Here is a 27,901-nt window from a genome sequence, read left to right on the forward strand (position 1 = left end):
TTTATCATCACAAATTCTACTGCTTTATTTTTTTTAAATGTTTTCTTCATTTATATGACTTACAGAGCTTTCCCCTTCTTTTCCACCCATTCTCAGGTATTTAGAACTAGAACTTTTGGCTTTTTCTAAAGAAAATTTTTATCAGTTTCTACCTAGTTTAGCAGCTTAGAACTGAATCCATCTGTCCTGCAGAATTGCCAAGTTAACAAACATTTCTGACTAGTGAGTGCCACAAATAGATTGAATAGGAATATAAAATAGCCATCCATGTCTCTATGTGCTGATAGAGTGAAACTTGTATATACCCTGGAGCTAGAATAATAACTATAAAACTTAAAAACAAAAAGTTCTCAAGACAATATGGATGTATTTCTTCCCAAATTTTAAAAATGATTTCCTGTGCCCAAGTTAAGCAGACCTGAAGTGTAACACAGAAAAGGTCGACCCCGAGGCCCACGACTAAGGACTGAAATAAATTACTTCAATGGTCTGGCAGCTGACTCCCCACAAAAGGCACAACAGTTTAAAATTTCACACCAGGGACCCCAGGGAGAGGCCCCACTCCTGGGGCTGTCAGTACTGCGCATCTATGTGCTTCGCGATGGTGTTCAGCTGGATATTTGAAGCTCCTTCGTATATGGTACCTTAAACACAAGGGGACAATAGGAGTGGACTCACGGTTAGGCGTGGATACGAGAAACAGCTCTACAAACACTGCCTCTGCATTTGCCACAAAACTGTCCCTAGCAATGCCACTCCATGTCCCCCGAATATGCTCTGACAGTAATTTCGCTTCAGGGATAACAACTTCCCACTTGGACATTAAATCCTGATCCCAGACTCGGCAATAAACAGGGGAAGGCTTCCGTTCCTGACCCATCCTTGCAAAAGCTGGGCCCGCCACGCACGAACGGTGGCTTCGGACCCCGCTCAGCCTCCCCGTCCCGCCCGGGAGCGGAGCATCCGGGCCCTCAGGCTGGTGGGCACTTAGCTTCAAAAATTAAAACCTAAGTCTCAGAGACCAGCATGGGACAAACCCAGAACATTAACATTTTTAGCAGAAGAAAAATTAAGACAGATTTTGTTGTGGTTTGACCAAAAGGCCTGTTGAGGCATTTAAAAAGGCAATTTGATATCTTTTTAAAATATAAATCCACTGCTTTGAAGGAAGAGGTGGGGGGAAAAGCCCGGCCACAGAAATGGGGAACCAATGAACGTACTCCTGCAGAGATGAAAGTGGCCTCTGCTTAGGTACCAAACAAAGAGTGCCAGCCCAGCACAGCAGCCCAAAGCCCTGCAGAAGCGAACCAACCAGCCGGGAAGAGCCTACTTACCGATCTTGGCGTCCCGGAAGTACTTTTCCACAGGGTAGTCTCTGGTGTAGCCCACGCCTCCCATCCACTCGACACACTTACTGGTGGTCAGTCCTGCGATCTGCCAAGAACAAGCCAAGAACAAGCGGCCCGTCACCAGGTGACACCACGCAACTTAGGCGCCGTAAACACTGCCGGGGTGCACGGCAGCGGGCAGCCCAAATGGGAATAATCCGGTAGTCTGGCACTCAAAACGGGGGGCTGGGGCAGGAGGTTACGTTAAATGACGAGGTGAAGACACTAAATGCCCCGTGAAGCTTTGGAATGAGTGATAGGAACCGCTGGGGCTGGGAAGGCGCCCAGCGATGTGGCCAAGGTCTCCGGCCCAAGGCTGTGTTCGGTACAGAACGCACACGCACGATCAGAGCGCGCCAAGAACAGGGCAATCCCCCCTCGGCGTTCCCACTTCACACCCACTGCCACGGCGCTCCTTGTGCCCCAACCTGGGACCACGTGGGTGACGGCACTCAGAGGAGGCCCATCTGGGCACCGATGACGGGTGGGTCTTCGACCTGAACCGAGCACCTGGGTTTCCATTTAAGATCCTGTGAAAACCCGGGGGCCTCCCAGAATTAAAGCGCCTTCCTATGGAGGCTTCGCTTTTTGTTTGCTATCCTGTTGCAGGCACCGTCAAGTTTGCTATTTTACTTGAAAAACAAACCAGTGCTCAACCAGCACTCTTAGCGAAGAGGTTAGGAAACACATCTGGAGTTTTGTTTCTTTTCTCCTTACCTCCGATGCGTAGTATTTGGCCATGGCTGCCTCTTTTATGAACGGCTGGCCGGCTTCTACAAGGCGAGCGGCGTTGTACGTCAGCAACCTGGCAGCTTCCAGCTGCGTGGCCACATGAGCCACTTGGTGTTGGAGCCCCTGTGACATGGAGGCCCAAGTCAGAGAACCAGGATTTCTGTGATCACAGCTTAGCCTCAAAAGCCCGCCTGCGTACAGACCACTAACAGACTCAAGACACACCCCCCAAAGGAAATTCACATTCGTTTTGTAAAAATGCTTTAAAATCCACAGTCTAAACTGGAATATGATACTATATGGACTACTTAAGAATTTTTCAAAGTTCATGTAATTCTTTATAACTGTCAAGATTTAAAAATATGAATGATCACAAAATTAGGTTTAAAAATTTGATTTATATATAATAATTATTTTCAACCCTTTCTATGATCCAGATTGAGGTTGAACAAAATTCCAGCAAAGCAAAAGTTTGAATTTTTTTTTTCTTCTTGAATTAACGTTTTGATTCTGCACAGTCAACCCTCAAGGAGCTTGTTGTCTAGAGAAAAGATATGATCACAGGAACGCAAAAGACAAATCACTCTGATGAGTAAAGCAGCTAGAAAAAAACTCTACTAACTTTGATCAAAGCTTCACATAGATATATAAAACTAATAATGTTGCTTTTCATGATAAAATTTCTAAGAGTTATCTCTTAATGACCCACACTAGGCATCTTTAGAAATGTCATTACAGTATTCCCTCACTTATCATGGGTATTACGTTCTAGACACCCCCCCCCCCCCCGTGATAGGTGAAAATCCGCGAAGTAGCAACCTTACATTTATTTTAGTATTTATATGTATTTTAAGGCTTTATAAGCCCTTCCCACACACTTATAAACCGTTCCCGGTCCCTTATTTACCTTTCCCAGTCCCTTAACCTTTTCCACACTTTTATAGACACTACTTACATTCTTAAACATATTCTGCACCCTTAAACCTGCGTAACTTTAACAACATATGTATACGGGACCCCAAAATCCCGCGACAGAGCGAAAAATCCGCGATAAATAATTAAATACAATATTTTTAAAAATTCCCGCGATACAGTGAGGCCGCGATAAGTGAACCGCCATATAGCGAGGGACCGATGTACACCTGTTAGTACTCCTGGTCCCTCCCCCCGCAAGTAAACAAAAACACCACTTCCTGTGTGCAAAGGAGACCAACTGCCTCGCTTAAAACTGTCTTCACGTCCTGCCCTCTTTGTTGCAGTCTGTGTGATGACTGGCTCTCAGAAAACATTCCAGTATAATAAAGTGAAAATCAGACCAGAAGCCACTCCAAAAAGCCTGTAATTCTGACACGTTACCAGCTGTCTGGCTCTGGGAACGCAGTCTCCATGTACAGGGCGCAGGAGACCCCGGCCAGGCCTGCTCTGCTCCCTCTTTCCGGGCCTTGAACTGACTGTGCATACCCACCGGTTAGAATCCCTACACACATGCAATCTGCGTGTGCTTGTGTGATGCCTGGTCATTATTATAAACCTGAAGGTGACCCAGCAGGATAGAGCTGGTGATGCAATAAGCTGTACTCGGAGCCCAGAGCTGCTTAGAGGGAGATTGTGCAAACATGTCCAGTAATTCTTCCGGATTATTAGGTGATGTGCCTGAGTAAGCCTGGTAAGCTGCCACTCCTGCCTTCCAACCTGGTATGACCTGCTGAGGACAGGAATGTGGGTGGACAGGAAGACTGCTTATCGCCCCAATGGCCTGGAGAGCTCGGACAAGCCACGCCATTGGACCGGGCCAGTATTACCCAACGTGCTGGACTAAGAGACTCTCACTTGCACTGATGGCAGCCAAGTGTGCCTTCTAGAAGATGGACGTGCGGGACAGAGTGGAGTCTTCTGAGGATACTGCACCACTCTGGCCTGATCCATAACTGTCACATCTCCTGGACACTTGCTAAACTCAGGCAATGGGGAACACCTGACACATCTGCCCGGCCTAAAACCACTCCAGACGGTAGGCAGCATTATCTTTATCTTACAGACGAGGCAGCTGGGGCTTAGAGAGCTCAGGTAACCTGTCTGAGGTCTAAAGCTAGTAAAACAAGGAACCAGGATTCGAACCCAGGACGTCTGCCTACTGACCCCATAACCTGGACCTTACAGAGCTGCGAGGAGCCAGCTCCAAAGCCCTCACCCAGATACCCTGGATCATGCTGCAGCTGGGCCTCGAGGACGGCTGTTCTGGCCCTGGGGAAGGCCACGGCCTTCACAGGCTCACGCCCCGAGACCCAGTCTTCCCCCTCTCCACGTCTCTGTAACACTGCTCTTCATCAACAGGAAGCCAGGAGAGTCCAGGACAGTAAGAAGATACCAATAATTAGATACCTGAAAATCAAATAGTCTTTTTCCAAACTGCACCCTTTCTTTAATATATGGAATAGTGCAGTCAAAACATCCTTGAGCCAATCCCAGCATCTGTTGAAAAAAAAAAAAAAATCAGAATTTCTTACTTGTTATGTTTATGCTTTTAATTACTCAAGTTATAACTTCCTTTTGCAGGCACATTGAAGAGTTCAGGGAGGGAAGAGGTGGTGAGGAGCATGTTAACAGCCTTCGTCCACTGCTCTGTAGAACCCCACGTCCAGTAACCGGGAGAAAACGAGTGACTTCACATGGAAATGAGCATATCTAACTGCAGCAGAGAGGTGAATCTCCAGGCATGGCTATACGCACATAACCAGGTTACCTTGCAGAAAACGCCTCCTTTCCGCTCTGATTCCCTAGGCAATAAAGGGGGCCCCAGAAACTCTGCTCAGAACTGGCTTCAAAGGGTGCAGAGCAGCTCCCCGTAGTCCTTCCAGGAGTCAGATGGGGAAGGTCACTTCTTAACCTTCTGTCTTCTCGTCCATTTGGGCAGGATTAAGAAGAGCTTCAGTGGGAAGAGCATTGGACCAGAAAGGGGCAGTGTTTCTCGAACCCAGCTGCAGCCAGAACCGCCGGGGGCACTTCATTACGGAACACCAGCGTGGGGGTCTAACAACCGAGTCCAGACATGGGGAGTGACGGGGGGTGTGGCCCGAGCACCAGCATTTTAGAAATTCCTTAGGTGATTTAATGCAGAGCAAGAGTTGAGAACAACTCGGAGAGAGCATGTGGAAAAAACATTACTCTGCATGTGTGAAGAACAAATCAGGTCGGGCTGACAGTTTTAGCTGGATTTTCTCATTGCTAACCAATCTCCATATCTATTGAACGATATAAGCTTAGAAACGGTTTCTAAATTTCAACATTAGGTAGCCATTAAATCACTATCTAATTATGTCAAACTATGTAGGTTTCAGAAAAAGGGAAAAAGAATCAATAGTTAAAAGCTTTTGGGGGAAATGCCCACAAACATCAATATTTCATTAGTATTCATTCACATCTTCCTTTAGCCTTTTATTTTGAACTTTCTGGAGAACAGAATATCACGCTAAAAATTAAAGGACAAAAACAAACGAACAAAATCCCAAAGGAACCCGATTAAGTGAGGAAGACTCATAGCACCCTTGGCTATGAGAGAAGAGGATGCCATTATACTCTTATAATTAAAGTTTATAGTCCGTTAAAACAATATCCTTCATTGACACGGAAATTAAAATGATCAGATGTCAATCAAAAGAGGCTTTTCCACCTCTTTAAAATGTTTTCACTATAAATATTGAAAACCAAATTCTCTTCGATTACAGATTCGCGGATGGACACCTTCTGTTCACTGTTACGTGTGCCTCTTCCCCTAAAAGGCACCCACACTATTAACCAAGAAACAATCACCACATGACCTTAACTTTTAATTAGGTTAGAAGATAACATGGAGGAATTAGACCCAAGCACAGGCTGTGTATTTTACTACCAGAACATCTATATTATTTATATGTCTGGGAACAACGAGATCCAGTACTGTAGTTTTAATGCCATATTTGATGAAGGTGAATCACAGAAAAATTTTAAAAAGAACAGATGAGCCAATTCCCTTTAGTAACATTTAGTTTTGTGGGGAAGTATGCACTATGATCTATGAATATTTTGTTAGCAAATTAACAACAGCAGTGAAAAAATCTAGAGTAATACTACAACATTTAACTAATCCAACAGTTAATATATATGTAACATCTTCAAAATCTAAAAGCTCTTCAGTTTTTGAATTTTTGTTACTCACTGATGAAAAGTAAATAAATATATTCTGCAAAAATGACATAATTTATAATAAAACAAAAGACCATTTTCTTCATCTAGAAAGTAACTGATATCACTTAAAATAAATATGTAATATGCATTACAAAGGGCCAATATGGCAAAAAATTGCATAGTTCTCATCTATGTATCTGTGTCACTGTGGCTATTTCAAGTGTCACAGGCACACAAAACCTGCCCGATTTCCAGATGCAGAACCCTAAGCAACAAATATTTCATTACTACGTAGTACAGTATTACTTATTCTTAGTTTTAACAATTTCTTCCAGAATAAATTTCATGCTTTGAAAAGCTGTTTTTTTAAAAAAAGTTGAATGTATTGGGGTGACACTGGTTATAAAATTACATAGGTTCAAAGTGTACGAGTCTATAACACATCACCTGTATACTGCAGTGTGTGTTCACCACCCCAGGTCAGGTCTCTTTCCATCCCCATTCATCCTCCCTTCACCCCTCTTGCCTCCTCTACCCCCTTCCCTGTGGTAATGGCCACACTCTTGACTATCTATGAGGTTCTCTTTGTTTTCTCTTGTTTTGTTTTGGCTTAATCCCTTCGCCTTTTTCGCCCAGCCCCCCACCCTCACCCCGCTGACAGCTATGAGTCTGTTGAAAAGGTAATGTTTAAGAAAAATAGTGTATTTACGCCTTGGCCGGGTGGCTCATTGGTTAGAGCTTTGTCCCATACACCACAAGGTTGAGGGTTCGATTCCTGATCAGGGCACGTGCTAGGTTGTGGGTTTGGGTGCCTCCGGGAGGCCGCTGATCCATGTTTTTCTCCCTCATCAGTGTTTCTCTGTCTCTTTCAATCTCTCCTTCCCTCTCTCTCTAAAAATCAACAGAAACACATCCGCAGCTGAGGATAAAAAACATACCATATTTATGATATATTTTAGAAGTTACCAGTGCAGGTATTGGCTAATACTTTAATGTTCTCAAGGCAGAAAAACTGTTCCCACTAAGCCATTGTTTGGTTTTCAGGACCTTACATAATCAATCAAAGTGGGGTTTTAAAGAATCCACGGAAGCCTTTCTTCCACCTCACGGAAGGGGCGGGCGCCATCTTGTGTCCGCAAGCTTCCAAATACTCGTTGGTGTCACTGCATTTCTTCCCCTCCTACATCTGAACTGACCCACACTGGGGAAGAGTCCAGCGAAGCGGCAAGACGTGACCAACCTGTGCAGCGATGCCTATCCTGCCTTCATTGAGGCTCCCTATGGCATACTTATAGCCATGGCCAATTTGCCCCAGGATATTGGCTTCTGGAACCTGAAAAAAAAAAAAAGCAGTTATTTCTCAATTTAATTTGATGTGACCTATTTTTACTCTGTATCTTTAAATGCACATACACTCCACATTTGTGTGACATTCCTCCAGCGCAATACTTCAGCTCCAAGGACACCCTCGTCTACGTCCGTGTCCCTCAGTAAACTGTTTCCTACACACGCTCTCGGAGGGAAGAGAACCCCGTGTGCCCTCCGAGCCTGGCAGACACGGGCCGAGGGAACGAAGGAGCCCAGAAGGAGGAATCTCCTACAACTCATCAATAACTCTCACGGGCAACGCTTCCCCAGTTCTTGTCTGCATGGAACCGTGTGAGATACAGGAGGAATCACACGAAGTATGTAAGTACCCGGCAAGCAGGGGTAGCAGTCCTCCTTCTATTGAGGCTACTATGCTCATAAAAATGAACTGAGGTGTGGGTGTTCTTGCCCGTGCGCACAGAGAGGACGAGAATGGAAAGAAGATCATGTTTATTCATAAATTTAAAAAATCGACACTAGACACAATAAAAAAACACACCGAGCTTTACAACGTGGACAGTTAGCGGAGGGAGCGGGCAGGAAAGAGAACGCAGGAAGAAGGAAGACGGCTGGAGAACCGGTGGCCTCAGAGGACACGTGTGAAGACAGTCCCTGGGCGCACGCCCCCTGGCAGGGGGCTCTCCTCGCCTTCCCAGGCTCTGGTTTCCTCTCTCACTGAGCAACAGCCCCACCTGGTGGCCCCTGGGGCACTGGACACGGGCTTCCTTCCCTGAAGCCGCGCGTGTTTGGTTTCCAAGGATCCGATTTATCATAACTGGGGTTCGTTCTTGGTATTGGAGGTCAAGCCGCTGGACAGCGAGGCTTCCACTCCCAGCCTGAACGCGTGTGGCAAGGACACGGAGTCACGCCCTCACCTAAGAACAACGTTCAAGAGTCCTACCAAGTCCTCCCCGCCGCACGCTTCATGTTCGGGCCCTTCCTTGCACATCTACGGTCCCATGCGAAGCTCATTTCCCACCCGTCGGAATGTGACTGGAGACCCGAAGGTACCCACCTTGACATCTTCAAACGTTAGCGGGCAGGTGGAAGAAGCTCTGATGCCCAGTTTGTTTTCTGCTTTTCCTATGTGAAAGCCTTCAGAGTCCCGATCGACTATGAAGCAGGTAATGCCCTTATACCCCTAAGAGGAAGATATAAAATGTTATTACCACTCGGATTGAGACGCTCCCTTGTTTCCAAAGAGTTTAAAGTAAACAGAAAACTAAAAGTAAACTTCAGCAGGGACGCAGACGGACTCACAACTGTGACGTGTGTGCAGGAAGCAAGAACGGCTAGAGGGCATCAGATTCAAAATCAAGAGCTTCATCATTTCCTTTCCTTTTGCAGAAACCATTAGGGATATTAAAGCCATTACATTACACTGCAGTATTATATGATCATGAGAGCGCCACAGTTTATATTTAATTTTATTAAGCACTTCCAAGTTTTAAACTTTAATTCAATTAAATGTTACATTAGAGAAAAAGACAAAAGTTAAAATACATTGATTCTGCCATATGTCTATTTTCCAACTGAATAAAATATTCTTAAAACTAAAGGTACTAGATAGGTACTTAAAATTTTCATGGTTAAATACAAAATTTGAAATTCTACAAAATTAAACATTACCAGCCTATATGACATATTAGGAGATTCTAAATGGTTCTCCATGCACAGTAATTACATTAACAATATTTAGGAGGTTAGTAAATAAGAGGATGAAAAGATGTCAATTGTCTAACATTTTCAGTATTGAGGAGAACGAAGACTTTAAGACTAAGTCCTGAAAAGAAAATGCAAGTATGAAAAAAAATGTCAAGAGAAGAGAAGAGATTGGGGGAGGGGAAGAGAAGAAACTTTGTTTTCAAATTTACCTTGGAGAAGTCCACATTTGCCATCACCAGGAAGACTTCTGCATGCTCAGCATTGGAGATCCACATCTTCGAGCCATTGATGACATAAAAATCTCCCTTTTTATCTGCTCTGGTCTTCAAAGCAAACGAATCGCTACCCGCTCCAGCCTCTGAAAGGCAGAAACTTCCTACCTACACATGGAAGGAAAAATATCCCCGATTAATAACTGTACTTACACTCTGCATAACAAATATTCACTTATGGCAAAATAAACATTTGTAAATCAAATGGGTAGCTACTTTTAAAATCTGTACTTATCAAAACAGTAATGGGACTCCAACAGTGTTATTTCCCAAAATACCCGATTTGTCTAAGGCAGGCTCAAAGACCTTAGTACACATATTCAATGTTAAGTTTAATTAAATTGGTTCTAATAACTACAGTAGGAAGACAGCTCAATGTAAATGAAACCGCCAATGAAGATATCAGAAAATATAATTGAGGCAATAAATAATAATTTTATTGTCTCACAGTTATTCTTGAAATTTCCAAATGGGAAATGAGAGGCAGAGTATTATTTTAGTTCTAGTGGCATCAATTGATTGATTATTACCTGATTAGTCAATGGTGCTGCACTGTGGTCTGGAATAGTAAAGTCAACATTATGGTGACTTTTCTCCTTAAAATATTAAACGTTAGAAAGATTAAATCCATTTCAACAGCTCATCGCAACTCACTTTTTCTGTCGCCAGCTTGGTCAGATAGGTAGCCTTCTGTTGTTCCGTTCCGTGTTTCCTAACCAGCCCATTGACCACCGTGTTCTGGACGTCACACAGCACAGCCACGGCGGCATCGACTCTGGCCAATTCCTCCAGCACCAGGACGAGGGAGAAAAATGAAGCCCCCGTGCCTCCATACTTGGAGTCCACGTCCACGGCCATCAACTGAAGGGACGACAAGCAAGCACACACCCAGAAAGCTATTTTTATATGGTAAAGTATCTTGCAAGAACAAGTTAAAACATAAATTGTGACCATGTAAGTTCTTAATTTTAAATTTATATGCATATTTTATTTATGTATAAAACAAACTATTTACATTTGAAAAGGATGAAATAACTAAAGGCTACAACTATTTATTTGTTTCCACGTGTGATCTAAAAAATAAAAATGAGGGCTAAGATGCTGTGAAAGATAATGGGACGGAATCATGAGAAACTACCTGACATAAATACATTCTGATGAGCTTTACAGCTAAGAACTCTTGCTGTCTGCCTACACACTGCAGGTGCTGCTTTGGTTTGGTTTTCTGTTGCAGTACTTTGTGGTTGAGGGCACGCAAGTAATTCCAGCAGACAGAATGTGGGATGGTCGGAGGGCTGCCACTAGCCCCTCGCGCAGGCAGGATCAGCCCTGAGCAGCGCAAGCCCCTTCCTTTTATTGGATTTTGCAGATATGCTAATCAACAGGGAGGGGCCAGGAATGAGCTCCCAGGCACATTCCAGGAATGATTACAATGTACTTGAAACTTACAACAGAGGAAGCTTAAAGGATTAACTGAAGAGAAAGCTTCCTGATAAACAAGTCTATATATCCTCTACAGATTCAAAAACAGAAAAACAGAGATCCAATCACTTATTCTTTTAAGGCTATGGAAGAGATGCACTGTTCCTTAAACACTAACAGAAAGCAATCAAGGTTAAACACCATTTGTGCTTAGTTTTGTTTGATTTCCTTATCAATGTCAGGGAAGATGGGGTACTCAGCAAGATTCTTTTTAAGTCACAGGATGTCTAAGATCCTGAGGCCTGGGCAGTCAGAGACTGTCGGCAGGCACCAGGGAGTCTAGCTCGCTGCTCGGATCATTAAACACCTGGACGAGAGGCATGCAAACATACCTCAAATCAGAAGTCTTGATTTCCAGTATCAGTTTTTCAACATGGCCCCCTTTTTACTGATGTCAGTGTAACGAGGACACGGAAGAAAGTCGCCTAACCCTTGGTGGGGACATGCAGTTTCATTGGGCATAATCTCATCTAGCCAGGCCCGTCCACCTTCCCTCTGAAGCAATGAAATGACCGTTCTTTTCCGGGCCACTGTAGCAAGTCCAGGTGGTCGGCAGACAACACTTGGAGGCATTTCCTAGAAGCACACCGGACAAGGCCCAGGTGCCCGCTGGCACGCCCAAACGCGGCCCCAGGCTCTCTGGCAACTGCTGGGCCACTCAGAGACTTAGCTGGCGTGAAGGAAGGACCCCACAGGGAGAGGAGGGGAACGTCAGAAGGCTGGAGATGACGCGCGATGAGGCAGAACTGGGGGGCTCGGGTGTGCTTGCAGACTGTGGGGACAGGGTAACTCTCTGATTATACCCCCAACGGCTGTCGGACACCGCTTCTCCCCCCCAAAAAAGCCACTGGTTTCTCCTACAGTGGAAATACTGTTTTTGTCAGGCGGCCACACTGTGACAACAGGAGTCAGGAGTCAGGAGTCGGGTAAAGCTGAGAAGAGCTGGTGGAGGGTGTGCAACCAAGCAGACCCTCCGAGGATGCCCCATCTCACTGCTGCGGGCAACCAAGAACGAGCCCCTGGGAGAGCCATGTTGCAACCGGACACCTAAAGACTTCTCCGGGAAGCCTCCTCCGGGAAGCCTCCAGGGTCTGCACACAGTGAAGATGAAACCTGCCTGAGAAACAGACCCACGGGGGCTGCGTGACCCACTGTAGCTCCACCTAAGATTCCATTTTCCCAAGAGTTTCATTGCTAAAAGTTGGAAAAGTCACTGCTGCTCATGGTATAAAAAAATCTAGTCCCTTTAAAACAGGAAAAAATAAAACGATTTACTTAAGTGGAAAAGGCTATTTTTCCAACAATATAACCAACAAGATTTAAGCCAATGAATCTGAAATAGGAGCTATTAGTTCTGAGATATCCTTAGTATTTAAAATAAAAAAAAATAGGTACTTCAAACTTATGGAGAAGGGCAAAGTGATGAGTGCCATAACTTTCAAAATGTTCTCCCTGGAGCCCCCAGGCAGATGGCTTCCCCTCCTACCCGCAAGCAGAGCAGTTCCGCTTTTATCTGTTTCAGATACTGTGCTTCTATTCACCAGCTATGAGACTTGAAAAGCTGGCAGTCAGCTGCCCTGGGTAATGTGGAATTCAGACATGGCCTCTGCCTCAAGGTTTGCCATGCCATTCAGGTAGAATGTTTGGGATACTGTGATGTTTTATTACGGGAGGGGTCCTCACCCTCGGCACTATCGAGCTGAATAATTCTGTCCTGGTGGCTGTCCTGCCGGACGCTCAAGCAGTGTCCCTGACCTCTGCCCCACTAGATGCCCGGAGCATGCCCAGTGGTGACAACCCAAAATGCCTCCAGATATTGCCTAATGTCTCTTGGGGACAAAATAGCTCCTGGACAAGTACCGATGGTCTAAATAAATCTCTCTTGCTTCTAACCTTTTACTTAAAAGGCACAGCATTTCTAATTTAAATTTTTAATTCCATTACAAAAAAACAAAAAACAAAAAAACTTTAGGATCTCAATGAAAAAGAGAACACAGATAATTTTGACTAGGAAATGAAGAGTTCGTTATGCTATCATTACAGTTCCTAAATTTAAAAGTATGCATACATTTTAACCCTAGGAAGTATTTACAAAAGTTTGAAATTGGTAGAATTATGAACTATATACCCCGTGTTGAAATAATCCTTGTATTACTGATTCCTCCATTTTCGAATTTTCATCCATTGTTGAAACCAGAGGCGCAATCTGCTCCTGGGCGAATTTTCTAACTGCAGGAAAAAAATAATACTGGTAAGTCTTTATTCTATTGACAGGCATTGCTTAAAAAACTTTTAAATTAACGTCAAAAAATTCCATTCACAGACATAGATGAACGATCCACTAACGAGGCCACATGTCACGCGATTTCATACTGCAGACCCCACGCGTGGCCGGAGGAATAACGGGGTGCAGCCGAGAAGCCCCCTCACCTGTGCTCCTGATCATCATCTCCTCGTCCGTGAATGTCTGCAGGGGGGCGCAGTGCAGCCCGTTACTGGTCATACTGAGGACAGCTTCTGACTGGGAAGATTTCAGGGCACGAGAAGGAGTCTTCCAAGAACGCAGGCAAGTTGGGAAGTTTCTTCTGAGCTATAAAAACAGTCCCCGGTGAAGAGAGCGCGCACGCACACACACACATACACACACACACACGGGAAGAGACGTGCAAGAACACCCATTTCTTTGGGAGTAACTTTATAACCCACTCGTACGCCGTGTGCCACCAACATGGGGAGTGTAACCGGGCCCCTTTGAAAATTCACTGTCTTGTGAACAAACACACATCGGCTCGCTAACAGAACTCCTTCCTCTGGCAACGAGCTGCTCCAAATACACACATTTCCCAGGCAGTTAACTTTTACCTTCAAGGAAACAGAACTCCCTAGACGGAGCGCATCCTTAAGTCCCGGCTGGTTTTGTTTCCCTGGCTCCTCGTGCCCGAGAGGCGGCGCAGCACGACAAGGCCACGGATAACCCGCTCCGGAGTCTGGAAGAACTGGGCTCGCACCCTCGCGCCCCGCATGAGCATTAAACAACTCTGTGGCCTTGGCCAAGAGACTTTGAACCTCAGAGAAAACCTCTCAGTCTTAAGTTTCCCTCCCTGTAAGACACGGAGAAGTCGTGAGGCTTAACGAGATGGTCCACACAGAAAGCACGTGTCGTAACGTTATTTCTACTGTGACCGCTAAGGACTGGGCAGAGGGGGTCACAACAGGAGCTGCTGCAGCGGCTGCCTCGTCCCACTGCTGCGAGGGCAGTCAGCTCCCGGTCACAGGGTCCCCAACCCTTCAGCTTACCAGCTCTCCTCAACAAGGGGTTTGCTACAATTTTATTGAAAAAAGAGACGGTCCAATTTTAAATGCTCCTTTTGCCTTTCCAAGTTTCTTTTGTAGAATTTTAGTACAGGGGAAACAAATGAGGAATTAGTCACTTCCTGAACCTGAAAACATGCTAAGTAAAAAAAAAGAAGCCGGCCACAGGGGAGCGCATGTCATATGATTCTATTTATAGGAAAACCCAGAAAAGTCCAGAGACAGAAAGGAGTCGGCTGCCTGGGGCCAGGGCTGAGGGGCGGGGCCAGGTGAGAACAGGAGAGACTGTGGAGGGACACTGTGACCTTCCCAAGGCAGTGACTTTCAACCTCTTTCATCTCACGGCACACAGAAACTAATCACTGCTGAAATTGTGCGGCACACCAAAAAACAGGCTTTTTGCCCGTCGGACAAAACATAGTTATAATTCTGATACATTCGCACCGGATGGACATCGTTGCCCCGGACGGCCTAAGGGAGAAGAGGTCAGCGCCCGGCTGACGCGTCCAGTACTGCATATCGTCGAAATGCTTGCAGCGCTCCGGCTGGAAGTGGTTCTGGGCGATGAAATGTTCCACAACTCAGTAAATTTATGGGAAATCACTACGTTATACACCTAAAAAGACTACATTTTATGATGTGTAAATTATTCCTCAATAAAGCTGCACAGAAAAAAACCAGTGCTTTCCTTTTATTCAACAAAAATTAAGAGAAGATGCACTCAGCACCCGGCAAATGCCTGTGAGCACGTGGTATGTACAAAGCAAAAGAGAACGTTCCCGGCTTCTGAGACATGATCTGGACACGCCAACAAGACATCCTGGAACAGGCTGTCACGAAACAAAGAACTGGATCTGCCTGGTGTGGTTCAGTTGGTTGGGTGTCTTCCTATAAAGCAAAAGGTCACTGGTCACAGCACGAGCCTGGGTTGTGGCCAGTTCGGGATGGGGCACGCGAGAGGCAACCGATCGATGTCAATGCTGCTCTCCCCCTCTTTCTCCCTCCCTTCCCTTCTCTCTAAAAAGAAATAAAATCTTTAAAGAAAAACAGAACAAATACAGGATTAAAAATAAAACGTATTCATCACTGCAGTGTATTTTCTCAAGAGTCTGGGTTATACTGAATACACGGAAAAGCTTACTCATGGGAAGAGAGAGAAGAAACAAGCCGCCACGTTTGAAAGCACCGGTGATCTTTCCTACACACATGTCGGCCTCTGCAGCTCTGTGCCTAGGAGCACATGGTTCTGCTCTGGGTTTAACCGGGAAAAGAAACATTGGCCAGACAGAAGAAAACTGTGTACTCATGAATTTTTCTACTTAATTTCGCTTTGTTTTGAGGATCAGGAAACAAAGTTGCATGGAACATTTTTTTCTTGTTAAAATTGGGACGTGAACACGTTGGAGTAGAACGAAGGAAGGGGCCGCATGAGGTGCTGTCTTCTTCACGACAGGCTGGGACTGAACGGGATGGGAGGGAAGAATGCAGAAGAAGGGGTGGGAGAAGAGAGGTAAGAGGGGGAAGTGGAAGGGGTGCAGGGAGGGGAGCAGTGTCGCTACGGAGGGGGCGCTCTGTGGTGGCAGGCACAAAGCAGGAAGGAAGAACGGGAGCAGGAGTGACATTACAGAGAAGGGAGGGAGGTGTGGGTGCAACTTTGCTCGGTGGCTGGTGGGGGAGTCCTGCAAGGGCCCCTCCCCACGCACTGGATGAAGGAATGAGCCCGCTGTCTTCTCCACAAAATGCTCCTGAACCTTGCCTATAAAATTTCAAGCACTGCAATCCATTACCCACATTTCTTATTCCTAGGGGAGATTATTTACTTCACTAAACCCACTCCAGAATTCTGTGTCTTCCAGTCAATGTATCACCATCATAGCGAAGTTTATCTTTAACAGAAAACCCACAACCGAGAAACTTGAAAGAAGCCAGTGGGTCTTAAAATAATGTCCATTTTCCCCCGTTGAGCTGTTCTGGTGACCTGCTTACCCTCAGTGTTGCTACTGAGAAAGTTCATGACTGTTTAACACATAGCAATTATTTTAGATTCACAAGATGGCGTAATGGAAGCAAACGTGCTTTAAAAAGTATGAGCTAGTATAAAAAGGTGCAGTGGGGCTACTGAAAATGCTCGTCAGAAAATATGGCGGTGATAGGCTAAGCGAATGGAATCCATTTAACCAAAAGCAAAGAACTGGAGGCAGAAAAAAAATTCCCTTTAATGACGGTCTTTGATAAAGGAAACGTCTCATTTCCTTGCCTGGACGGTCCCCTGCCCTTCGGGGCTGACCTCAGGCTCCGGTGTCCGCTCCATCAGGATGATTTTCCAGTTATAACCCTATCATCACACTTTTTTGTGGAGAGCAGCAACTGCTCCTTGAGTGGAGTAATGGTTATTTATGCCTTGCCAGGTACTTTTCAGGACCTGAGACTGTTCCCTACTCAACCCATCCAAGTTCTGTTGCACTGAGAAAGAAGTCTGATGTTCAAACCTACTGAACTTGGATGGGGTTAGAATTATATCTTTATTGCACTAATCTCCAACTGAAATCTAGCATTTTCGAGGCAATGGATGACGGTAGTGGCAGGCGTCATCTGTCACCAAAAGAAATTACAGATATTTTAATGTCACATGACAGTTGGTTCAAATATCTTGAAATATTGTTGGTGCTCATTACTACTTCAGAATTATAGTTATTCGGGTGACTCCTACGGGCCCTCGAGTCGGTCCAGGAGTTGCCTGTCCTCCCCCCCTCCCCCCTTTCCCTCAATAAACCTGTTGCCCGCTCCACCCCCCCCAAATTACAGTTATCGAAACTGCTGCCAGATCTTATTTAAAAAGCACATATTACAATAATTAAAATTCTATAACTTTTATTATAATTTATTTCCTTAGTAATCCTACATATGTATGCATTTTAAAACATTCTGAGAACAGGTCTATAAGCGTCACTACATCGCTGTGTACCAGCAGTTTCCAACTGGCGCGCCACAAGAATGTTTGAAACGTGCCATCCCTGACTGTTCAGTCAGGGGCACTGACCTCTTTTCCCTTAGGTTGTCAAATTTTAAAAAATGACAGTGGCAAATATAATAATAGCTGTCTAGTGTGAATGTATCAAAATAACTTTTTTTTTTTTTTTTTTTGGCAAATCGACCAAAAAATCTATTTCTTGGGTGTGCCGTAAATTTTAGCGGTTAGGTCACGTGTGCCGTGAGACGGACAAGGTTGAAAATCGCTGCTATGTGTACCTTTCACCCAGGGCACAAAAACCAGTTAAGATCCTCCGACTGCTGAATGTTCTGGTCAATCTTTTGCTAAACTCATTAAGTTCAGTCGCTGTGTTAGTCATAACCTTTCTCGGCGGTGTTTCCTCGGGATGCAAGGTGGCCCCGACCCCCTTACAGGGCGTCAGGTCTAGAAGCTTTGACAATGAACGGAAGGCAAAGGAAGGCACGCGAGAGACGCCGGGCCAGCCTACAGAGAAAAAGCCACCAAGACTTTCCAGAGGCAACGTTTTGACACAACACAAGAATGCCTCCCCTTGACTCCCTGTTTTCACTGGATCCCACAGGAGCCCTTTCCCTGCAGAGGTGTGCGCGCGTGGGTGGGTGTGACTTTGATTCCAGTCCAGCACCGCAGAGCCCTTGCTGGTAACTTGTGCCCTCCAGGCTGAATTCACGCATTCACGCCCAGTACACGGAAGTGCTAACACGTACCCGCAGTGCCAGGGCACAGCTCCTGCTGTCTTCAGCCTACAGAGCCCAGCGTTGGGGCAGAAAAAGGAGCTTCCTTCTGCCCCTGCAGTTCTTCTGGCTGGTCTAGTAATCACGCTGCTCTCAGACAGATCATCATCAGGGGAAAAGCCAACTAATGTTTAGGGACCCGTACCCGCCCTGCATACTTGGTAAGAGACTGAAAGGGGCAGACGCCAGCACCTTAAGCCCCAAAGGGAAGTCGTTGCAGGTGGACAGCAGTGCCAGGAGGTGACCAGGAAAAGCACGGCACTCAAGGGTGAGACTGTCATGTAGATTTAAGTTGTCCACAGAAGAAATATCCAAACCTGTAGGAATTTTTATTATGAGTTTATTTCAGCCAAACCGATGACAGTTGCCTGGATGCAAAATCTCCACAGACTGAGAGACTGCTCACCATCATTTCTTACATCAGAGTCGAAGGGAAAGATGTAATGCCTTTGCGCGAAATCCACCGGTGATAGATCGGGAGGCGGGAGGAAGCAAATCAAAGAGATCCCCAGGATTGGATAAAGAGTAAAACCAACAAATGCGCTTCTTTTCACAGAGGGGGGACTAAGAGAGTTAACAGTTAACAATGAACACAATAACCGTAACAATGGGAGGCTCTGTGGTCTCCTGCTCTGGTGGGAGATCGTGCCCCAGGAGTGTGAAAAAAGGAAATTACCCTGACATTCCAAAGGTGTGTTATCTGTCCTAGTGCAGAGACAATGCGCAGGCCCCGCCAGGTGGCTCAGTTGGAGCACCATGCCAGACACCAAAAGGTTGCAGGTTTGAGCACAGTCTACCAGGGGAGGCAATCTACTGATGCTTCTCTCTAAAAATACACACACACACACACACACACACACACACACACACACACGGGAGGCAATCTACTGATGCTTCTCTCTCTAAAAATACACACACACACACACACACACACACACGGGAGGCAATCTACTGATGCTTCTCTCTCTAAAAATACACACACACAAAATCTCTTCCAGGGAGGATTTTAAAAAGACAATAGGCACTCAGTTCAGGTAAACTTTGACTTTTGTCAAGAAAGACCAGCCTGGGACAAGCACTACCCGCCATGCCTCACTTTTAGCCAGAAAGTTTTGATTTCAGACCAGCCTGTGTGGTTCCTTCAGGTCTCTGAGTCTGTCAGGCTGCCACGCAGGCCTCCCCTGAGCTTCTCAGGTGCAGTAGGTGGCTCCCTGGTCACCCGCGACGCCCAGGCCTTCTCCATCAACAGGGCAGGCCGCCCTGGTACAGGGAGGGACACCCCTTCACAGACTCCCACCACACACGTTGGTGTCCTTCAGGAAGGCTCTCTTCTACCCGGTTTTCAGAGCTTCCCCCATGTCTGCTGTTTCTTAAGATTAATCAGACTAAAATAATCCTTGTGTCCAAGAAGCATATGCTGGGGTGGCAAACTTTGCTCCCCTTCACCATAGGCAGTTAATTAAGGGAAGAAACAAAGGGAATTGGACATTGAGTTTAATAAACCAGGGAGAACAGGCCTGCTTGCTTAGCTTCACACACTCCAGGGATTACAGCATTTTTCTGCCAAGGGTATTACCACTCCTCCCTGTTTTGGACACCAGATTATTGGGGCGCGGGGGAGGTGCTTGACTGTAGAGGCCTGCCAGTCTAACCTGGGAGAGGGATCACTGGCTAGGGGAGGGGCGGTGGCGAGGGAGGGCGAGGCGGGAAGCTTGGGAAGTTGATTGGTTATTTTGAAAAAGCGCCTGGTTACAGCCCCAGGGAAACAAAGAATCAATCAACTGCAACCTCTTTCTCTGCGACCTGCACTCGCCCCACTCGTCCGGGCAGGGAACACATGCCCCGTGTGGGCCTGATAGCCACGTGGGCCCGCAGACCATGCGAGCTCCCAAGGACGCAGCTTTACTACGAAACAGACGTGGCTGCACTTTCTCCGTGGCAGGACAGACGGTGATGGGCACTGGAAAGCCAGTGGCCACCTTCCACCAGAATAAACCTCGCCAACCAGTCTCCTGGGTGTGGGCCCACAAAACACTTTGCTCACGACCCTGTGGAAGAGTCTCATTTCTCCCAGCGACACTTTGTTTCTGAGGCTTCTTTCTTTCTCCGCACCCTCTTCAGTGTGGTTGATTTACCTGTAAAGAGTCTGAGGCCAATTCCAACGTTTGGGGTTCCCACCACACCAACAAGCAGGTCCCTGACACCAGCTGGGGGTCCTACAATTCAACCCAACTCCGACACTGTCTACCTGGAGGTAGTGCCAGAGCCCACGGCTGAAAGGCTCTGTCCCACAAGACCCCTGTCAGGTGCCAGTCACAAGTCCCGGTTGTCACCTGCGCTTCTGACTGAGCAGCCAGAGATCGGAGGTTCTCACGACCCCCTTCCTGGGTTCCTTTAATCTGCCGGAGCCGTTCACAGAGCCCAGAGGAACAGCTTACTACCCGGATACGATGCCCAGGGCAACGTACTGGGGCAGGGCTCAGAGCCACCAGGACTGAGTGCACAGCCCTCCCGGCAGCTCTCCAAACTGTCCTTTTGGGTTTCGGACTTCATTACACTGATGATTGTCGTCGGCAGCCATCCGTCTCGAGAGACGATGGTGTAGCTTCTTAAGAGTCTATCTGCACTCTCCAGTGAAGCTGAAGCCACAGAGCCTCGATGAAGCTACAGAGCCTGGGCAGGGTGATATGGAGGGTCTGCTGTTGCCCATGCAGCAGACCCCCCCCTCTCTTCGCAGCTGAAGGGTCCAAGGGAAAGACGGAGTCAATACAGCTTGGCTTCAGGTGCGCCGCAAGAGTTGCCGGTGTTGACTACAACGTCAAACCGCCTTAGGGACTCCGGCTCCGGATTTTCTGTCGGGGTTTACTCCCTTAGCCTTTCCCCTGAAGAGGTATGCCGCAAGGCAGCGGAGGTTTTTTGGAGTCAGAGTTTTCCTTCTCTGGCACTGATGATTGTACTATTAAGACAAAACCATGGGGTGAGCTGGATGATAGATAGGGGGACCTCTCTACTATTTATGCAATTTCCTATGAACCTAATTAGATATTTCAAAATAGAAACTCTCTAAAAATTGTGAAGAATTATATAAATGGAGCCCCTTCAAAATGGAGCTGGAGTCACACACGCCAAGACTTGCTTTGTAGGTCTTACTCCTCAATTCTTTGTGTTTAATCTGGGCAAAATGACCTTGGGACTGGCTCCCCAAACAACTGTTGGCAAGGCTCACAGGAAAGCAGACATGACCACCTGGCTGCAAAGTAAAGACATTCTTTAGAATTAGCATCACTGTTAGCTTATTCGCACCCACAGAAATTCCTTCCTTAGCTTATTAACACCCATAGAAATTCCTTCCTCCCAGTCAAGGAAGTGTTCCCCTTCTCTTTCTCCTGAATACCCCTGTCTCTTCACCCCCTAACTGGGGACCTGTTAGGGCCTCTGTCTGAATCACTGCTTCTTGAATAGCTATTCTTTTGGATTTCAAACACCGGTGCTTCTCACTTTGACCTTTTATTTGTTAGGGTAACAAAATGAAAATAAAGAACACTTCCATGAGTAACTTTTGACACGTTATTTCACACCTGCTCACTCTCTGTAACACCATCTAGAAGTAGGAATTCTGTTGTCAAGGGGTAACGTGAATTAAAAATTCTTATAGTTTCCCAAATTGTCTTTTGCAGCAGTTAACCCATTCTGTTTTTTAAAAAATCCTCACCCAAGGGCATTTTTTCATTGCTTCTAGAAAGAAAGGGGTGGGGGGAAAGGAGGACACTGATGGGAGAAAGTGGGAAAGAAACGGCAACTGGCTGTCTCCTGAACGTGCCCCGGCCAGGGATCGAACCCACCACCTTTCAGCCCGTGGACCACCTGAGCCACACCGGCCCGGGCACGCAGCAGTAAAACCACCCTAATTCCCCCTGGCCAATGTTTAAGGGGCCTGTTTTCTGACAAGGGGAAAATTCTGACAGTGAGACTGTGAATGGCTTCGGCCCAGCTACCAAAAGGCCCCGCCCCAGCCAACCCACAGGCGTGAACACTCCCTCGGCGCCTATCCCACACCTGCCAGGTCTCCCACCCCTTTGACCAGAGTTCCTGGAAATCCTTTCCGACCACCCTTTCCTTCCCCTTCCCTCTACCTGTCGTATCAAAGTGCGCGCAAACTTTAGGAAGGTGGACAGTCCTCTCCCACTTAGCCACGCTGCCGTGGCATAGACTTCCCGCCCCACGCCCCGTCTTCTTCCTGGCTAGCATTCTGGCTCAGTAAAACCTTACTTTCCAGAAAGAGCAGCCATGGAAGTTACTTTTGTTTGTTTGTTTAACATTCCCTAGATCAGCGGTTCTCAACCTGTGGGGTGCGACCCCTTTGGGGGTCAAACAACCCCTTCACAGGGGTCGCCTAAGACCATCGGAAAACATATATAATTAGATACTGTTTTTGTGATTCATTACTATGCTTTAATTACGTTCAATTTGTAACAATGAAAATACATCCCGCATATCAGATGTTTACATATGATTCATAACAGGAGCAAAATCACAGTTATGAAGTAGCGACGAAAATAACTTTATGGTTGGGGGTCCCCACAGCATGAGGAGCTGTATTAAAGTGTCGCGGCATTAGGAAGGTTGGGAACCACTGCCCCAGAACCTTGCCAAACCAGCTTGCCAGCTAATATTTGTATTTCTGCATCCAGCTGATAGGTGAACAATTGTATCACAATGTACTCATATTTGTTATTTCTCTTATTAAAGAGGCTGAGCACCTTCTCATATGTTTAAGAGCCATCTGAACTTCTTTTTCTGTTTGTTGTTTTAACTCATGTCCTTTGCCCATGTTCCTATTCAATTTCTTTCTCTTAGTCATTTCCAGCTCTGTATAAATGAAGGAAGTTAGCTCTTTGGTGCTGGGAGTTTGTCACCCCTCTTTGCTTCTAGTTTTGTTTTATAATGTGTACGTCTTTGATTTTTATGTTGCCAGAATCAATCCTTAGTGACGGCATCCAGCTTTTAATTAGAATGCCCTTCTAATTAAATAGAAGATAATAAAGGGATCTGCACCAGTAGTATTTCCCTCATTCATGTTTTCCATGTAATGTGATTTTTTTATACTGGCTAAAGATAACAGATGCATGAACAAAGTTAATATTAGAATTTCTGAGTCCTTGTTGACTTATTAGTCCACAAAGACCATATCGTGATCCTAAGCCTGGTGATTAGAGTGCACACCCTTGGTGAGCATTTTAATGGTATTTTCAATGTCCTCTTCCACTGAATCAACTTTAGGGACCCAGGAAAGGGAAAACAATATTATTTAATGATGCAATTAAATGTGTGTAACACTTAAAAGAAGGGTCTTTCAACTCAAATAACCAGGATGTCTTAATTCTCCAATCTTGCTGGAAATTCAAGGATATTTTAAAAGTAAATTAACAGTGAGATCTAATTACTCACTTATCAGTAGAGTGGCTAAAATAAAAAAAACTAATGACGATGCAAACTGCTGGCATGGATGAGGAGAAACTGGATCCCATACCCGGATGGTAGGGCTGTAAAATGGTAAGTCGCCCTGGAAAACAGTTGAGCAGTGTGTGTAATTTTACTCCTGAGTATTCATCCGAGATATGAAAACTTAAGCTGAAACAAAACCCAATGCCAGAAACCACAGTAGCTTTATTCATAATGGTCAGAAACGGGAAACGAGATGTCTTTCAGCGTGCGAACGGTTAAGTGCCTGCGGAATCTCCCCATCGCGGTGTGCGGACCCACTAGGAACCCCAGAGCTGGCATGAAGATTACTTTAAGCTGAAGGCACATGAGATTCAACAGATGCAGAGAAGTCTTCTCGGAGCTTCCCTTATCCGACTAAAAGCAGCAACTTCTGGGAGACGGGGCCGCCACAGGAGGCCTCTTGGGGGAGGCTGACGGAAAGACCACTGACACCCGTACAGAAGAACATGCCCAAAGGCACGGCAGCCGGAACGCATGGCCTGTGCTGGTCTGCCTTCTGCTCTGCCTTTCTTCAACATTCTCTCAGATGCTCTGTAATGCACTCCAAAGGCTCAAACTGGTCCTCTGCTTCCATTCCCCGAGATGTCCCGTACCCACCTGTGATGGCTTTGGCTGTCACCTACTATTTCTCTAATGTTTATACGTAATATACACATTAAAACTCCCAGTGATAAGTTTTACTCACACTCTCTAACGTCTAAGGTCTCAAAGAGGATCAGTCACGTCCCTCTGCTCCCCTAAGCTACTCACCCTTCAGGGGTCCTGCAGGGGCTCACTGAGATAGAATGTGGCTCCAGCAGCAAAGGCATCTGGGAAACGCTGGACTCTTAACTCTCTGTAGCTTCAGGCATGGCTGCCTTCCCAGAAAACGGGAATGCCCTCAGGAAGGTCCATGAATATATACAGTGTGATAACTGCCTGATATTATTTGCTAATTTAGGAATGCCTTCCTGAGCAGATGTTGAATCTCTCAATTAACTTCCTGTGGCTATTTCCAGGATTAGTATCGAAAAGAGAATAGCCAGGCGTCAAGGAGCCTCTAAACTTTCCATGCTATTGCCCACCATCAATCTGAAGGAGCAAACGGGACGCTGCTCCTATTCCAGAACTCACCCACTTCACCTTTTCCTGCCCACCCCCACCTCCTTACTTGTAGCCAATGTAAATTCTTTCAAAACAGCTCCCATCTTTCTTTCCAAATGTATGAAAGTGCTCATCTACTCCAGGAAGGGTGACTGTTACCTTTGCCACCTGGCCCTGCTGCTGGTGGTTTATGACTTCACACCCCAGGACCTGGTCCTTTCTCTTGCTAGCAATGGCCCATAAAACTTTTTTTTTTCTTTTTAAAGGCTTTCAGCTATGGAAGGTACAGTTCTGTTTCACAGCGCAAAGGACCTGAGAGAAAGGGGAAAGAATCTTACGGCTGCCAGAGAGAAGATCTTGACGGTGACTTTACCTTCCTGGAGCCAGAGAGAAAGAAGGGTGGGAACAAAGATGTATCTGCATTTGCTAAGAAACACTGACTCTTCAGGACAGGTGCATAATCACATTATGAACGTTTGCGCCTTGGTAAACAAAAGGGACTGCAACCCAGGGCCGTGGGCAACAGTCGCTGCTATTAGGGACAAGTACAGACCTAACCAACCCATTCATATGGTAGGAACTGCCATCTGAATCCATTCCAGCGCCCTGCGAGCTCACCACACCGGCTACCCGGGCACATTCCTGCAACTGCAAGACGGGACGTAAATCCTGTTCAGCTTTGTGCTATCGGGAGCCATCAGTACTCTTTTTGGACATATATTTGGCATCCGGATAGAGAGAACTGGGTAGCTAGGCAGAAGCTGTTCATGTGTGGGGTAAACACAGATTCTGGAGTCGGGCTGCTCAAGTCTGAGTCACCTCTGCCACCCCTTGGGAGGGGCGACCTTAGACAAGCTACTGCCCTCCTCTGTACTTCTGTTTCTTTTCCTGCACAATGAGGAGCACAACAGTATTAAATGAGATAGTAGTTGCTTAGAACAGCTCTTGGCACGTTGTAAATATTAAGGAAACACAAGCTATTAATACAGGCAGAGCCCATTAGCAATAACACCGAGGTTGGGGGTGCCTTTGCTCGCTGCCAAGTATGCTGGTATTCTGATCAGTCTTAGGGATCTGTAACTTTACAACAGGGCATTTTGTTTGAAAAACCTACTTTGTGGGGAAATGACCTAGTCAGCCAACGGTTTCAAAGCATTTCAGGCAGCTTGCTACTTTCCAAGAAATCATTCTTGAAAAGTATCCTTAAGGCAGTTAATTCCTTGTTCAGTTCAAACGAAACGCACAGGTGAGTGCTAATCTTCAGGATCAGAAGGATGGGAGAAGGCAGCGTGGGCCGAGTGCCAGCGTCTCACCCTGACGCTGTGTGACACGAGGACATTGAACGCTGCCCTCAGTTCCTCGTCTGGGAAGAGAAGTCACTGCTACCTACGGGTATAGGTACTATTATTTTCATCGTTTTACAGATCAGGAAACTAAGACCCCAAGAGGCTAAGTAACTTGCCCAAGACTATACTGCTAGGAAGTGACAGAGCCTGGGTTCAACCCCAAGCAATCAGGCTGCAGACCCCACATTCTTAGCCACTAAGCTACGGTCACCATCCCTTCCGTTACATTACCCGACATGTAAAAGCGCTTTAAAAGCTACGGAGGACGGTAAGCCCCCACAAAACAACAACCGCAAACAAAACAGGCCTCTGGTATCTCTAACGAAGGCGGGGAGGCATCAGGGCGTGAAGGTTAAGTTTAAATGAGGCCGGAGTCAGAACACCAGCTCTGTTACTTTCTAGCTGAGGGGCTTCGAGCGAACCACTGAACCTTATCCAACTTCCGGCTCTGCGTCTGCAGTTAGAAACTGCTTTGTAGGACGGCGGTGGGAATGAAAGGATGCTGGAAGAGCGCCGAAAACACGTCTGCCCCGCAAACGCCGGCTCTAAAGCGAACAGGAAGTCACGCCTGTGCAACCCAGGCAGCTGTCTCTGCCGAACTATTAAACAACAACTATAAAATGGTATCATGGAGTGACCGTAAAGATGTATTTCTTTGCTACAATATGCTGACATTGTTGGACTAATTACCTTAATGCTGTAAATATCAAATAACTAATTATCCCCAATGAGACATAAAGAGTCTGGCCTCCGGGCAGCAGTTGAATAGCTTTTAACTCATTAAGCAAATAAAAAAAAAATTATATATATACATATAAAGTAAAGAGCAGCGGGAAAGGCCCCAGGGACGGTGCTGACAAACGGAGTGTATCCAGCGTCTCGGGGTTCTGGAAAGCGTGCCAGAGCGCGCAGGGCTGAGGAAAGCAGGGATGTTTCATGTAAAGAGAACCCAGACCCAAGAACTGCTGGAGAACCACCGTGGGTCCGGGGAGCAGAATTAGATCCAACAGGTGGGTACCCCCGGGAGCCGGGTTTCAGCTCCAGTTCGAGGAAGCGGGGCGGGGACGGGCGCCCCCGTGCCAAGGTCGGCCCACCCATGAAGATGCTCGGGCACCAGCGACGAGACCGGAACCAGCGGGAGTTCTCGTCGTGACTGCAGAGTCCGACCGACCTACCCTGAGGCCCCTTCCTGGTTCTGCCGCAGGCCCGTGGGACGGCGGACAGGGCAACAGTGATCAGAACTGTGCCTACGTTTTGACGATCTTTTTTTTTGGCAAGGCATGGGGCATGAGATATAACCTTTGGCTAACGGTGGCACTGGAGGAGTGGCATCTCTGCAAGACGCCTCCAAAGATCCGAAACTCGGCGGCCCCCGGGCCCAGTAAGAACCTGCAGCTGTGACTCTCCGACGCCATGCGAGGTGCCTGCTCCTTAAAGGAGGTTGCTAGGCCAGCCCCTGGCCCCCTTCTCAACCAGTTGACACTCTCAACCCGCCGCACAGAAGCGGAGGTCGGCTCGGCCGGAGACCTGGAGGGAAGTCGCGGTCGTGGTCGGCCCGCGGTGACACTGACCCCGCGGAAGGACGGGCGCCCCAGTCCCGTTAGGAGACTGCCGCCGGGGCCACGGCTGTCCCGGGCTCCCAGCACGCCCACCGCCAGCGCACTCACCAGCGTGCTGCCGCGCAGCAGCCGAGCCGCTGCTCGCTCCATCGGTGCCGCAGGCCGAGTGGCGTTCCGGGGCGAGCAAAACCGCTTCTCCAAGCCTCCCGGCCCGCCGCAAGCCACAGCCTGGGAGCCTTGGACCCAGGGCCACGCCCACTCCGTGCCTGCGCCCGCCCCTT

At 46.8% G+C, this 27,901-nt stretch overlaps 1 protein-coding gene across 1 annotated transcript; it reads right to left on the reverse strand.

The window, feature by feature from the left end:
• ACADSB (acyl-CoA dehydrogenase short/branched chain) lies at positions 1-27,885 on the reverse strand. Its single transcript, XM_090278715.1, has 11 exons — positions 27,729-27,885; positions 13,502-13,661; positions 13,200-13,300; positions 10,244-10,450; positions 9,527-9,697; positions 8,668-8,793; positions 7,525-7,617; positions 4,503-4,592; positions 2,106-2,243; positions 1,335-1,434; positions 1-644 (listed from the first exon to the last, which is right to left on the reverse strand). Exons 1-11 carry the CDS (start codon positions 27,768-27,770, stop codon positions 574-576), a joined length of 1,299 nt encoding a protein of 432 aa, XP_090134841.1. The 5' UTR covers positions 27,771-27,885; the 3' UTR covers positions 1-573.
• Between the last annotated feature and the right edge of the window lie 16 nt (positions 27,886-27,901).

The sequence above is a fragment of the Furipterus horrens genome, unplaced genomic scaffold, assembly GCF_987537825.1.
Source record: "Furipterus horrens unplaced genomic scaffold, mFurHor1.1.pri manual_scaffold_5, whole genome shotgun sequence".
Classification (NCBI taxonomy): Eukaryota; Metazoa; Chordata; class Mammalia; order Chiroptera; family Furipteridae; genus Furipterus; species Furipterus horrens.

What these genes read in the sequence shown, in the direction of transcription:
- ACADSB (XM_090278715.1), bottom strand. Translation starts at nt 27,770, where the DNA reads ATGGAGCGAGCAGCGGCTCGGCTGCTGCGCGGCAGCACGCTG. An exon ending in CCAAGCTGGCGACAGAAAAA is followed by an intron (nt 9,698 to 10,243) that starts GTGAGTTGCGAT and finishes TTCCATGTGTAG; the next exon opens with GTAGGAAGTTTCTGCCTTTC. An exon ending in TAACGTTTGAAGATGTCAAG is followed by an intron (nt 7,618 to 8,667) that starts GTGGGTACCTTC and finishes TTTTTTTTTCAG; the next exon opens with GTTCCAGAAGCCAATATCCT.